The sequence below is a fragment of the Trichoplusia ni genome, chromosome 23 (assembly GCF_003590095.1).
Source record: "Trichoplusia ni isolate ovarian cell line Hi5 chromosome 23, tn1, whole genome shotgun sequence".
Lineage (NCBI taxonomy): Eukaryota > Metazoa > Arthropoda > Insecta > Lepidoptera > Noctuidae > Trichoplusia > Trichoplusia ni.
The window spans coordinates 2,101,100-2,117,055 of NC_039500.1; the positions used below are offsets into that span (position 1 = coordinate 2,101,100).

Genomic DNA, 15,956 nt, shown 5'->3' on the forward strand with positions numbered 1-15,956 from the left:
AAAACAAAGTCAAACTACCCACATTTCTTTCCTGGCAACCCCAGTGTCTCTCAGTCGGGACGTTTTAACAGTGACGGTTAAAAAGATCCAACTGAATGTATTTTACATTTAAACATCTGTCCTAGCAAAATGGCGTCCAGCTGTTGTCATTGTCAAATAAAAAGAATGACAGAGATTGATAAAATAAACGCCACTTGGCTGAGCCGTTCTTGCATATTCTGCAACTTTTTCAGCATAGAATAGTCCGTAAATAGTTCCAAAAAATATGGCAGAACGCAGAACTTTTCCAGAAAGTCTTTAAAGGAAACAGATAGGGCTTTTGTATGAGAAATTAGTAAAACCCTACTATTAATTAAACAAGAATTAATTTAAAATCTAATTAATTCCAAACAATTAATAAAAAAATGTGTAAAAAATATACAATAAAATTAAAAAATCGTAGGTAAATAAACCAAAAAATCGAAGAAACATAATTAAAATACATTACAAAAACTCTGTAAATAACGTATAAAATATACGTGCTTAAAGATAACGCAATCCGTACTTACAAAAAGTAACAAAAACAGATTAAATTCACTAAGGAATATAATAATAATGAAAATACAAGCAAGACAAGGTGATAAGCATCATTACAAAGTTGTGACGTAAAAAAAGTATAATACATCGTGACATTGTTCGACCTTATAATATCAAAATCTTATTTTACCAACCTACCTAATTTCTTCTTCCTTTACATATCAGATTTGTATCATAAAGGTGCGGCCTGATGCAGCCGCTTGAGGCTCGTTTGCAGCGACAAATTTGGTCACATGATATGTAGCGACAAAGCTCAAAATGTTGAGCGTTATCACTGGGAAAAGATCGAGAGTGCGCGGTGAGACAAGTTGACATAAGTGAGGAGCTGCAACGGTTTATAAATAAATTCGAGTAAATTATGGAATCAAACAAGGTAAAGGCTCCTATTTCCTTCATTTGTATCATTGCCACGGGGTGCGAATAAGGTTAGGAGATCAGCAACACAGGGGTGCATCGTGATCAGATTTTTCGCTGCAAACGAGCGACGAGCGACTTTAAGCAGCAACTTTTAGAGTCGCGGGAAATTTAAAATGGTGTCATGTGACCAGATTTGTTGCTGCAAACAAATACGGGCTGCATGAGGCCGCACCTTTACGATAACAGCAATAACACTTGGCTAGAGGGGCAGGGTTGAATGCAACGCGGGCTACATTTCACGTTATATGAAGCTCTTACAGCGGGCTATGCCGCGTAAATAAATGGACATTAATATCTATTTCATAAAAGCGGTAGCCCACGAATGCTTGCTCGTGTATGGCGCGTGCATGTGACTTGAATGTTCGTAAAACCCCCGCGATACAAGCATTAAAATCCTTAGAGCGGGAATAGTATAAAAAAAGTTAATTAGGATCTTAAACAAGTCAATCATATGTATATTTTGCTATATAATACAATATTGTATTACAACAGTGAAAAAAAACTGCAAGGTTTAATAATCTCAAATATTGTTAACAGGCATTTATATAAAATATCACAAACTAAGCCGTGGAAAGCAACCTATACTAATAGCCATCAACACAAGTCCACATACAGTCAGATTAACAAGATGTATTTACTAAACTTTATTCTCAGCTTTACGGTGTCAAAAATAACATCGGTCAAATCTTATAGTTAAAAACATCACTTACCTACTTAATCTCGAGATGGGACATTTGTATTGGACCATCAATTTTTTCATGCATTCCTAACAATCAAATATATACATTGATCCCTAACCATCCTCCTAATGGATTCCGTCTAACTACTTATATTCACAAAACAAACATGCATTTGCGCTCATATCACCTTATATACCATCCATATCCTTATAATAATTATCGATCTTCAAGCCCTGCTAAATTGACCTTGAATCCACCAATAAGATAGCACTTGTCGCGACCCGCACTACCCGCGTCTTCCTCAAAACACCGTGAAAACAATCTCAAACCAAATTCAGCAGTATCTATTAGGGAGATTTCTATGCCCCTAACTTTCATCTTCAAGGACTTTTTGTTACAAAGCACGAGTCACGCTTAGACGTTCGCTTATTGGCCACCAACATTTGAGGAAAAACTTCTCAAATCTTTATAATATCAGCTCCATATAAAAATACTTCGAAAAGTTGTATTGACATCCATCTTGTATAAAATTAACCTGTACTTTGTGTGACTAGTAGAAAAATACTAGGCTTTTGTTATTTGTACTTACAACTAAATTAAATAAAAAAATCTTTGCACCTCAATATTTGTTCGCGACAATAACTTTTTAAATGACACTTAATTCGAGAAATTCCCTGAAAAATCTTTTGAATCGACAGTCTTATTGGCAAACATTGGCCATACTTAAACTACAAAATTTATACGTCAAGTATTAGTAGTATTTAGGCTATAAAACAAAGTTAGAACGCCAAAATTAGTGGCAAGGGTAACTTTACAATGTGTTAATCAACAGCTGTAGGCCGGTGAGATCTTTGAAACACTTTACGAAAAGACAACTTAAAATAGTCCTGACTCGGCAAGAAGGCATTCACATCACTACCTCTTTTAACATCGGGCAGTAAAAACACAACACTTAAAGCTATAATCATATGCCATATCGAATGTACAATCTTATAATTCTGTTCCGTTTGTAGAAAAGCGTAACAAATTAAGCCAATCGACACTAAAATTATGCCTAGTGGCAAGTATCTGATGTAATACGTCCTAGGGTATCTTAGACTACGAATTTTTCTAAAGTCAAGATACCAGGATAGTAATAAAACGCCTACGCCGACTGCAACTGGCAGTAAGAATGAGACAATCGAATGCATATTCCACGTTGTCAATAAAGCTATTATTATGGCACCTATTAGTTGTAATGAGGATCTGAATTTGTCACCTATTATGCTCATAGCGAGTAAAGTTACCCAGAATGACATTAGTCCGCAGTAGAAGTCTCCAAACTGGAGAATGTTACCTTTGACGATGCAGTAGGCGACTTGGGAGGGGGCGTCGCAGGCGTGGTAGAAAGTGGAGAAGATCATAGTGAAGGTGTACATCATGGCTTCCGTGTAGTATGTGCGTATGACCGCTACGTAGATGGAGAAGAAGAAGAGGAGGTTGCTCAGCGTGAGCAGGAGGATGGACACAAGCATGTAGACTCTGCTGTCCATTCTTGAGTTATCTGAACAGTCCCAACCTGGAAACATAAATTAAATATCTGCTTTATCGAGGTTATTAATTCCCTTCGCGAGACCCATATGTCATAGGGAATGATAATTTAAAGTAACATAATGTGTGTTTTAAAATTCCATGCAATATTGCATAAAAAATTTAAAGTCTTCTCAACTGCGACACGTCCGTTGCGGATAGAAATATTATAATATTACAAAATAATCAATAACAAACATCCCACCATGCGCATAGAAGAAGATTTATTTGGCGGGAAGAGGTCCCGCTAAATAAAATAGTAAAAGTTAGGTAAAATAAAAGGTAGAACTTACCGCCGTATCCAGCCGAACAGGAACAGAAGGACATCACCAGCCCACCGAAAGTGTTCAGCAAGCAGCTCCCGTGGTTACTGCACTTCCCCCCTACACACGACATCGACGACACAGTCAGGACTATCGTCGCGTTACACTCAGATGTCCCCACCCTCGTGTCATTCCCCTCTAACACACCCCCTTCACCATCCTTATCTGCAGACGTGTCCACGTAGTACTTCGTTCCGTTATCCGACGTGCGACAAGGACAAACAACCTGATCGCAAAATATACGGAAAGTCAAATACCAATGGCCACTATCAGGATAAGGAATGAACGTCTTGTCATAAATAGACTCAGAGTCCGTACTGTTCAATACGAACAATGCCGGCTTCACCTTATCGTTGTACCGACAGTGACCACTCTCTAATGGTATACTCGCATGACCGATATCCATACATATCACGGCCTTGAAAAACTGGTTGTCTTCGGTGAACGCTAACAATGCATCCTTTGCGAACTCCCGCCTGTACCCCATATAGTATTTCAAACTCATAAGAAGGCTCGACGCTATAGTCAAGCTGCCTCCGATGTCCAAAAATTGATTGACTTTGAACCTTAAAGACTTTATTTCTGAAGATGTGATGTTGACAAGACTGGTTGCATCTTGGAGATCGGTTGTCGGGAGACCGTAATCGAAAGTGAAAAAGCGTCCTTTATCGTCGCGCATAAGGTCGATAACCGTGTGATTAATGAGTTCGTCAACGTCTGATCTGGTGAAGTAGGATTCGCAGTCAGCTATCCTGGTGACATTGCCTGTAGCTTCTCCTATATGGATGTAGTGCCAGGCGTTTGGGTTGGGGATGAAGGTGATAGTTTGTATGTTGTTTCCTTTTGGGTTGAAAGCGCAGTATATGAGGTAGTTCTCCTCTGTGGGGAAGGAGAGAGCCTGTACTCTGACGAAGAGCTCTTTGTCGGAGGCTGTGGTGTTGACGATGGTGACGTTCAGGCTGATGGGGTCGACGTTGTCTAAGGTCATACATTTGAAGTATGCCGGCAGCTCATCATAGTTCAGCTCCGTGATCCCCGTGTAACAGTCTATTAGCTCTACGTTCTCCTCGCGTTGGACTTGCAAGTCAGTGTATAGGATCGTTTGACAATTGGCAACGAGACCTGGAAAAATAAGGCAAGTATTATAATAATATTCTTTGATCAGACATGTTGTTTATTTACAATAAACTAGTGGTGATGAACACATACCTAAGTTAGGAATCAAAAAAAAAATTAGCTTTATATGTACGTATCCTCCCCCCGCATTTGTATTTAATTACTTCTCTGCTCCTATTAATTATAGCGTGATGATATATAAATCTAGAAATTGGACTGGGATTTTTAAACTGAGTTTTAAGGCAAAAAGAAACACCATGATCGTTTCGTTTTAAGTGTTCCTTTTTTCAATACCAAAAAATGGAGTAAAGAAAAGTCATAACTAAATCAGCAAACTCTATTCCCTAACAATTTACATCACAGTACGTTACGACACGCTTAAAACCATCAACAGTTGTGGACAGCAGACCACGTGACAGCAAACAATAGGCCAACATAAATTTAAATAACATTACAACGGAGCTTTTGTGGTAGCATCACGACTGCACAATTGTCACAGGATGTTGGCAGTCGAACAATCAAGTGAGCGTCGCTGCGAGGTCAGTACACGCGACCTGATTTCAGGCCCGTATTGTATCGGGTATCATATTATCTCTATTAGTTAGAACTCGAGTAGATTTCTTCTTCCTTTGAGGAAAGTGGATACTGGGCTGATTTTGCTCGACCCGACAGTCAAGAACACGCGTATGTTTTGTTTTGAATGGATAAAGAGTTTTGCATAGTCATATTTGCCGGTAAACTTATTTTTATATTAAAAAGCAAGGGACAGAGAGAGTAATTTGCAGATCTATACTTTTATTACTGGTTTTTTTTTACGTTAAAGGTTTAAAGTACATTTGGGCAAAGATCCAAACGGTAGTTACAGTTTTGTTTAAAGTCTAAACTTTTTGTATCGATCAACCCACCGTATTTGGTTGCCTACTGCTTCATGTGTTAGAAGGTCAATACCACGCTTTAGTTTTTAAGCTACGTCTAGATAGTTAAAGGTTAGCGTCTAAACTGGAGAATTGTAAAAAAACGTATTGTTAAAGATGATGTGAATAAATATATCGAATTCATTTATTTAATGTAGGCAACTTAGATTCAATTTAAATTTAAAATTTAATTCTAATAGTGCCGACTACTACGTAAATCCGGTTCTCAAATCTTTTACCGATTCTTTTGTGCTTAAGTTTTAGAGGAGAAAAGGCGCAACAAATACCACACTAGAAGTAACTAAGAAACAACACTTCAGAACGCGATTTTTCTGGAGTGCACCCTAATTCATCCACCCATCCAGGATTCCAGGTCCAGGAAGCCGACCAAAACATAGTTGGGAAAAAGGCTAGGCCGATAGATAGGTCATAATTAGCTCAAATTCGGTTTTCTATTACTCATCGTATCGTTGGAATTTAAAGTTCAAACGACCCAGACTGATAAGCCACATTTGTTTTATTGAAACGGGAAAATGATCGATAAGTTATCGTGCAGAAATTTTGCCACAACACAATTCAAATGTAAAGTGCAAAAAAATGGGCAAAAATGTTTATCCGAGATTGCTTACCTGCAAAACAGCTATAAAGGTTACTCACAAATTATATACATTGTAACGACACAAACAAATTATACACCATTGTTGCTATGGAATCTAAGAACTACTAAATAGATCAGGTCTAAGAACAATTACGGCCAAATCACTATAGCAATTATTCCTAATGTGGTAATAATTACAGCAATCATTATGAGACAAGTATGGTTATTATTATATTCTGAATTGATATTACGTGTGGGGCCGAAAGTACAGGTAAAGTAGAGCAAATTAAGGTGTTTCATGATTTCATACTAATACGAAAAATTCAAAATAAGTTCAAAATAAATTGTCAGTGAAAATTTCAAGTGTCTAGTTATCGCGGTTCATGAGATACAAAGTGGTCAATAACGGACGACCAGACGGAGCCTTAGTTATAAGATTTCGTTTTTCCCTTTCAGTGCGGAACCCATAAAATACGAAGCTGCCTATGTCAGTGTTGCGTTTAGCTAAGTCACCTACATTTCTATCCTTTTTAATTTACTTCAACATAATTTACAAGGAATCACGAATACGTAGAATTTAAGGCTGGTTTTTCAAGAGTTTTTTTTATCCTACGGTCAAGCTAGGTTACCTAATTCTTATTCATAGGTCTTGGATCAAGGATACTAGTAAATAGTATCTAAAGTATGCATGAGAATTGATTTTGGGATTTTCCACGACAGCACTAACCTGGTAGGTAAACCTTCTAAACATTTCAAGTGAGTTGAATTGATTTGTAAACGACTTCATAATGATTCTCAGTTCATCGGTTTTCTTCCACCTTAGCACTTCGGTCTTGATCAACTAATTTTATCGATTCTTTTTCATTTAACTTGCAATAGCTGTCATTTGGTCCAAGTCTGGCTTAATAGTTTTCATTTGAAACCAGTTACATTTGTTTTGGGTGAGATATATGAGTATGTTCAACAACCGCCTATTACTCATAACAAAAGCAAAGCTTTTCTTTTATTATGAGTATTTAGTCGTTGCGTGAAAAAGAACTATGATCTTTCTAAACAATAAGGATGTAACATAGGTCACATTCTAAACAGCTCCAGGGTCAGCATCAACCAACATATCTACTGGTTAATGTCCCATGCGGGAGACAGATTAATTAGATAGAATATTCTTTATTGCACACCACATATATTATGTAGGTCCACCATTGGATACAAATAAAACAGTTACATAGTGCCACAATGGGAGGTCTTATTATGGTATTAAAATAATATACAAAAATAAACTGTTATTATTTGGCTAGTATACACATGTGTATATAATGAAGCTCTCGTAATATTATCTTCACAGTCAACTCCACTTTCTCAGAATGCAACCGTTCTCTCCCTACCAATAACAATTAAGTATTCGTATAATTATGTATAAACTTGGCGTAGGCGAGGTGTTTGTCTTTCCCAAACAACTCGGGATACAATCAATCAACGCGGCGCTTCCAGCCTCTGTTTACTCGCGATTACTTCGAAAGGTCAACGATATTTCTGGCCGGTAATAAATTTTATTGATTATGCTTTTATTGAAAACGATTTTTTTTTTGTTAAAGTCGATATGGCGGCGTAGTCTTCCTTGTGAGATGATATCAGTATAAAAGGTATGGAAGAAGAAGACAACGTTGAGCCGACCCCTAATAAAATAATTGAGTGATGATGCTTTTAATTTATTGAAATCAAATTTTGACCTCCTTCACATATATATAATAGACACAATCAGCTCTTGCCTAAAGAGTCTGGTTAGGTCTGAAGCTAAACGAGAGATCTTGATAAATACGCGCAAGTTAATCATTTTTTCGATATTTTTTTTAAAACTTTTCTTTTGCAGTCAATATTCAACAGGCGTTTGATTATTTGACATAGTTCTTTATTGTTATGAATATATGTTTTATTTTTGTTTAATAATTAGATAGTGTGTGCTGCTGTGTAGTTGTTGCACCGCCGCGCCGTGAGCTCACAGTTAGCCTACTAGACTAAGCGGCCAAACAAGGGAGCGGCCCATTCACGTATCCGTAATGAATCATCCAAGTTACTAAAGGTACTAGGTTACTAGGATTTTAAAGTAATTACTTTGATTTTAAACACAAAGTGCCTAAACGTGAAGCTAAGTTTAAATACTACATAATTCTGAAAAGTTACTGAAGAGGTCACCTGGTTTTCAAAATGCGCCGAAAAAAATCCCTACTAATGTTATAAATGCGAAAGTAACTCGGTCTATCTGTCTGTTACGCTTTCACCTCTAAACCACAAAACTGATTTTAATGAAATTTGGTACAGAGATAGAGTTGACCTTGAGAAAGAACATAGGATAGTTTTTATTACATAGGAGATAGCTAAAAAACAAAGCAAAGCAAGTGTATTTAATTGCAACTAAGTAAACAATTTTAAATTACGAGCAGTTTTTAGGAAAATAATTTCTTGTTGAAATGTTGGCGTAATTTCCTCACTTCTAGTTATTTTTAAATTGGTATAGATCATAATTCGAAGAACTAAATGCTATCATTATAACTTTAATCAAATTATAAATTTAATTTGCACTTGGTATTAGTTTAAGGATTTCCTTAGTTAAATATACAACACGTTACTACCTTTTCCTTATACCTACCTAACCTACCACCTATAGGGAAAACTTCGCAGAAATAATGCCTTAAATATAGAACTTACAGCAAAAGATAAGGTACGGTGTATAAAACCGTATTAAACTTTTAAACAAGACTTGTCAAATGAGGGCTGGACTCGCAACACATTGAATTCATGACATACAGCATTTTAACAGAAGGACTAAGATAAATAAGGCTGAGCTTTCCGCTAAGTCTGAGTAACAGGGTTAAGTTTTTACTATATAGAACTTACGGCAAAAGATAAGGTACGGGCTATTAAATCGTATCAAACTTGTCGAATGAGGTTCTTGACTGAGGATAAGGCTAAGCTTTCCGCTAAATCTAAGTGGTAGGGTTCCGTTTTTACCCTCTGCGGAATCCTAAAAACAGTAGGTACATACCTTGCTGTTCAACTTTCTGCGTCCTCGGATCCTCCCATTTTATATAGATGAGTGCGTACCAGTTCCCTGGTTTCGGGTTCTCTATCGTATAAGTCCTGTTCTTTCCGTCTGACAGCAGTTCTTGTGTGTGCACCGGTTCTCTGGTCGCTGGATCTATGAAGTCCTTTGGAAAGCCGTACCCGTCAGGATTGACTGCCGGATACGAGCCGTGTTTTATGTTTATGATAACTTCTTGGGGATCGCATGATCCTGGAAGGAAAAGAAATGGATGAAGTATTCTGTGAAAGAAATATGCAGTTTATTTCGATTTAGTTCAAATCGCGACACCACCGTCAGCTTATGATTAAGGACTTCGGTTCCTTTCGAAACTAGTCGAGCTGTCTCGATAAATAAGCGAGTAAACCGTCGCATCATAAGTACAGATTGTATTTTGAGCGATGAGTATTTTGAAAAATAACAAATTTTGCCGATGGATCACTGAGAGGGGTGATGATATTGAAGTTTTGTCAGGTAATTGTGCTGTTAAACCATCAAACAAGAACGGTTGAAAATACAAAAAATTACGATGTTTGAATTATAAATCAATCAGGATTTTTAATCTAATCTTAATAGATAATTAGTTTCATACATGCTTGCATGATCAACAAAGATAACGAATAAATTATGTTAAATTGTTTATATTTTCTTGATAGGTATTGTGAAGGTTTTTTAAGGCCTTAATAACAATCTCGTGAACATATTTTTAACGTTGTTTTTGGATAGACATGATCTTTATCATAATCTAAGAACGGAATACGTTCACTGCTGAACAAAGACCTGCCCCAAAATCTCCAAAGTGATCATTCAACAATACATAGAACAATGACAAAGGGACAACCTTCAGGTTTCAAGTATTACAAAGACACGAAGCATTCTTTTATAAAGTTATCTTCCAAAAATGTCTGCCCGTTGCCAAAACTAGATATCCTAAATATGGCTATGCCCATAAAGGCCGAGACGATTAAACGTAGCTCCAACATGTGCTTTGTGTTTTCACACAAACATGTCTTATACTTTACAAAGCTGATTTGAAATGGTCGTCAAACATTAAAATTATTGAAAATTATATCAACAGTTATTTAACGCTTTTGGTGGTTTATTTTGCATTGGACTTTTCAATTGGTTGAAAGTACTTTCAAAAGGTTTTTAGCAAATAAGATACCTTATACATATTTATGGTTCCAAAAGACAAGGAACGTTTTGATCTATGAATAAAGAGCTATCACACGCTCTGTATTGTTATTCCAATCATTCGACACCAGGCAACCGAGACCACCATGTTTCTGTAAGGTGTGAATGTTTAGACGATGTGACTTCTTTACTGATAGATGTTCCTCGCTACTTTTTTCTACTTTCCAAATAAAATTCTTAACGTTCAAGTGCGATGTAAAACTATTATTTACAGTACTATCTACCTTACAAAACTAAGCGATAATGACGACGATGAAATGATAATTATATGAAAAAAAGAATTGCCCGAGAAATCGTTGTCCTGTTATTCTTGCAAGCTTTATGGATGTAAAAGCAAATATTATAAAACCTCAAAAAACCAACAGAAAGGTTCGTTCTCCAATATTTGAATTGTTATTTACTCTTTACATTATTACAATAAATATCGATTGTTTAATCAATTCAGTGACTTTTATCTAGATTATTTATCTGAAATTATCAGCACGCAATTCATTATCGCTTGTGCCTGAGTATATAATGAAATATTGTGTTTATCATCAATAGGTTGTTTTGATCTATTCTGATTTAGAATAGTCTCATATAAAATGACCTTTGAAATCTATGTGTTGTGAGGTTTTTGAAGTCTAGGTTGAAAAGAAAGCAATATGGGCAAAATGCCTTTCGAGATACAATGCAATTTGTCTGAATACCCGACATTTTTTTTTAATGTCGGTCAGATACTGGTAGTTGGATGATAGTATTGAATACGTCTTTTTCTCTTCTCCAGAATAGAAATTAAGCGTGACATCACTTCTGTGTATATTAAAATTTGGCTTCGCTGATAAGTCATAAACCATTAGGGGGTTACCTAAACTTTTGTAGACTTATCTTTATCAAATTTTATTGTTCTGATAAAGGCAAAAGTACTTGTGAAATATTTGTTAATTCAATATCTGATGAACTAAATTGATTGTTTTTTTTTATGTTCAGTTGTCATCCCTATTTCTTGACTTCAACACATTTTGTCACACAGAATAGTAGCGGTAGACCACAAACGTGTACTTTCGCAAGATTATAGTTCATAACTGGCATTCGTCTAGTTTACAATGTTAATTGAATTACTCTAGATCTTTACCTCATTTTTTTATTAGATGTACTTTATATTTTTGGCCTTCCCAGTAAACAGAGGACAAAGTAATTTTGTATTTGGTTATTTATATACTGCATTGCTACATTTTTAATGGAGTATTTGAAGTAGATGTAATCTGCAAAGTATAATGTCTTCAGCAGAGTCATGAGTTCCCGTTGTGAGTAACATTCTGCACGTATTGTGGTGTAATGCCTCGTTTCACAAATGTGATGATGATAACAAATAACCGAAGTCAGACTCTCGATACCGAGGGTTCCGAACATATGGGCTAAAGAAAACAAATCGATTGGGGGACATCAAATTGAAAGTCGAAACCAAAAAAGTTATGACCGCAACTTTATATCGCGTAACTCAATCTTTGTTTTTTGTTATTTGTTGGGAACGCAGCATCAGAAATACAACATCAGTCTAGATATCATGGTTCATGAGACACAGCTTTGTATCATACGGACAGACAGAGAAGCCTCTGTAATAGGTTTCAGTTTCTACTCTTTGGTTGTTGGAACCCTAAAAACAGGACGAACTAGTTAATAGGTTATACCGCTCATATAATATTTACAACTTAGGCTTAACCTTCGTCAAACAAAGTCTTCTACCCATTACAAATTCAAATGTCGACAGTTACCATTGTTTACCCTGTGAAAGTATTACCATAATGCCTTTACGTTCGTTTGCTAGAACAACCATCTGTCCACAAGACACGGGTAACGTTGTAACTGCCCACAAGCACGCAACGATCCGTGATGCTATTACTACAAATGCGGAAGTTTGAATTTAGGATATTTGTTATCCAATTACTGAGGAAGCCAGGCTGTCAGGAGAAACTTCTGTGAACGTAATGGTAACGGGTTTGAGATGGTTCAAAGAGGTTTGTCATTCATTCGTGAGATCTAATAGAAGACAGTTTACTTCGGAGGTAGTAGGTTTAGACGAATTCGACTGCTGTTTCGAACGAGTTGAGAAAGAATCGAGAGCGAAGAAAAGAAGCGAGACCCGTCACTAGCGAAAATTCACATACATTGATTTCTACTTGATCACGGTTTTGTTCAATAGTAAAATATCAGGACTGAAATTAGAACCGAACCAGTTATAGGAGTAAGTCTACTTGTTATAACGTTGGAGCAATTATTAAGCAGCCGAAGAAATACTGTTGAAACAGGCGATGCTTGAAGTTATCGAGCAATCAATTTGACTGCTTGAAGCTGTAATCAAGCAATTAAAATCATCGTCGCTTAGGAAAAATAAAAAGCGATTTGTGGTATACTGATTTTATAAAGTAGTTGCCCGGATACTGCGGTTCTTTCTTATTCTGGAATAAGGATGAATTTTTAATTTTTCTTCTTTACTCCGAAAATAGGATTTGGTTTGCATATTGCATACATGCTCATAGCTTTACGTAATTCTCTATCATATTTCAGCTATACCCTTAATATCAAAGGGCAGAGAGCATGTAAACTCATGATAAAAGCTAATAGATAAACCTATTATGGTGCAAGAACGGGCCCGGGGGACGTGCCGCACTTTCGCTCCATTATTAAATTAATAACTACACTTTATTACACTAGCCCTATTATTAATGGGATATACGAAAGCATTATATGTAACTCAGCTTTTAATATTCGGTATATCATACAGTAATTTAATGATACTTAGTTGGCATATGCTAGTTTTAGTGTACCTTCAGTAATCTATATATCTATATATATATAAAAATGAAATGCTGTTCGTTAGTCTCGCTAAAACTCAAAAACGGCTGAACCGATTTGGCTTTTTTTAGTCTTGAAATATTCGTAGAAGTCCAGGGAAGGTTTAAACGATGAGAAAATACGGCAACGAAAAAAAATACTACGCGGGTGAAACCGCGGTAAACAGCTAGTTTGAAATATTTTTCATCTTTTTTTAGGTTCGGTTTACTCACGCATTTGTAATCGCTGTTTGTCACAACCGGAGTCCTTCATCAAGAGCTCTCGAAACGAAAGTTGTTATAGCTACTTGGATGCCCGTTAGGTTACGTCTTCAATCCACTGCTGGGCAGAAGCCTCGCTTAAGACTATTTCTGCCCACATATACCACTAAAAATTTTGATCCTATTAAGTTTGCTTGGCGACTGATCATAATAATTTAAAGCTTTATATAATAATTAGTCACTAAATTAATTAATTTAATAATCCGAATTGGAAAGGAAACCTTCGTTATTTTGTCTTCACTCAAAAATGGACTCCTTCTAGGGACACACCTAGGACCAATACTAGAATGACTTTATTAAATCACAACAGCCATGACTTACAGTGTCAATAACATATTATTCTACATAGATTAAGAATACAGAATTCTGTTCACTAATAAAATTGATCATAATAAAATCAAACAATCAGAATGAGAAAGCATATCAAGCTTTATGTCTGACAATTATGATAAAACTTAATATGAAGTAGACTTGATGACTACTAAAGGAACAAGATACTTTACAGAAAAAATAGACTTTCTAAAAACAGAACTGGCCATTAATGAGAATGAAACTTAGGACAAAAGCAATCTAAATACAACAAGACAATATTAGTAAAATAAAGCACTCTTTTACATATTTTTCTAAATAGTCTGTGTAGTTCTACAATCACAATTGTTTTTATTCAAACTGCTTCTATCGACACCTTTCCTTGTGTTGTCCCTAAATGTCTATTAGTCTTTCCACTTAAACATGAGAAAGACATTGTGAAGCTTAATGGAAACTCTTTCTTTTTTGGTAACTTTCACACAACGCCATCTAGTCTCAAACTAAGCAGCACTTGTATTATAAATACTAAACAACTGATAAACATAACTTATATATTTCTAAATACATACATAATAAAGATAATTTACACCCTTATACTGCTCCTTACACAAAAACATTGGTCCTGGGTGGGAATCGAACCCAGGACCTCTGTATAGCAGTCAGGGTGACTAACCACTAGACCAACAGGCCCATCCTTACTGTCTTAAATATGACAGCCAGTCTTATGAAATAATGCATTTATGTAGGTGTTGTCAGTACATATCAGTGACAATTGAGATAATGATTGCAGTTATGACCTCCTTGTGACCAGTTATTTATCTTGGACAATGTAGCTTGATATTAAAATTAACTGACTATGTTAGGACACAAAAATTGATAATATAATTTGGTGTTTGTGATTTAGAAAATGTGAATTTAAATATTATGCCTAGAAAATGTTTCATTGTTATGCTAATGAATTTTTATTAACTGTGTTAATTAAATAGTTCTTAGTATCTACTGGAGAGTACACTGTTGAGTATATTCAGTGTGTACCTATATGGTAATTGCTTAGTGCATAGAATATTAAATTGCTAAGTTTATTTCAAGTTAAATAAAATTAATAGAGATATTATTTTTATTTATTTACACAAAGATTAAACATACCTTTGTGTAAATAAGAAAAATAATTCCTCAAGCAAAGCTATAAAACATTTTTTTACACAATATTTACATGAAAAATTAATACAACGAAAATATCATGCATTAAAAATAATTAAAATAAATATAATGGGGAGCAGATAAATAAAAAAATAAGAAAAGAAAACAATAAAGTGTTAGTGTTACCTACCAATGTTATTCAAGTGGAGTTCCTCAGATTGAAATGTGAAACGGGCTTCCGTGACATCCCTCATTATAGGATAGAAAACAACCGAGACAGTGCGATAATTTCTGTACATATATACATCAGTGGCGATCTGCCTAGTGACCAGATGGTAATCATCTAGCAACACTGTACGAGTCCTTGTTAACTGCTCTATTATCCTTTTTCTGTTAGCATCCTCTTCAGCTTCTTTATCACCAAAAATATATGCAATGCACACAAACAATATTACAAAATTTAAACAAACTCTCATTTCGCCGATTATTCGCCTACCTGCCTACAACACGATCCAAATATACATGCGCGCAACATTAACAGACACCAAAATAGTGTTATTTTAATTCAAGACTATCTATATTATTTTTTCAGTGTTAAAAATACTTAGAAATACACTCGCGAATCGACCGACAACCGTGAACCGTCTATTAATCAATCAACAAACGTTCTGTTATGTCAATGTCAAATAACACATGTGTCAGTTTTTTTAGAAACTTGATCACTGGTCTTTTGACACCATATAGGTGTACCTTGAACATTGTACCCTATCTTGTGAACGAATTATACTCTATTTCAAGAGTGTAGCTTATCAAATTTCTTTTAAATATTAATATTAATTAATTCTACAACCTTGGCATCACGACATCAATGGCAATGAAACTAAACGCAATGACACATAATCTCGTTTAGAAATAATTAAAATGTTTTTTTTTTTTCATCAATTCG

The 15,956-nt window shown here is 35.5% G+C and overlaps 1 protein-coding gene across 1 annotated transcript; it reads right to left on the reverse strand.

The window, feature by feature from the left end:
* Positions 1-450: 450 nt before the first annotated feature.
* On the reverse strand, positions 451-15,658 carry LOC113504855 (post-GPI attachment to proteins factor 6-like). Its single transcript, XM_026887335.1, has 4 exons — positions 15,201-15,658; positions 9,237-9,485; positions 3,536-4,687; positions 451-3,231 (listed from the first exon to the last, which is right to left on the reverse strand). The coding sequence occupies exons 1-4, from the start codon at positions 15,484-15,486 to the stop codon at positions 2,495-2,497; spliced, it is 2,424 nt and encodes an 807-aa protein (XP_026743136.1). The 5' UTR covers positions 15,487-15,658; the 3' UTR covers positions 451-2,494.
* Between the last annotated feature and the right edge of the window lie 298 nt (positions 15,659-15,956).

Excerpts from the sequence above, each read along its gene's own strand:
- LOC113504855 (XM_026887335.1), bottom strand. The coding sequence starts at position 15,486 with ATGAGAGTTTGTTTAAATTTTGTAATATTGTTTGTGTGCATTGCATAT. Across the intron at positions 9,486-15,200 it reads ACTCCACTTGAATAACATTG|GATCATGCGATCCCCAAGAA; the intron begins GTAGGTAACACT and ends TTTTCCTTCCAG. Across the intron at positions 3,232-3,535 it reads CTGTTCGGCTGGATACGGCG|GTTGGGACTGTTCAGATAAC; the intron begins GTAAGTTCTACC and ends TTATGTTTCCAG.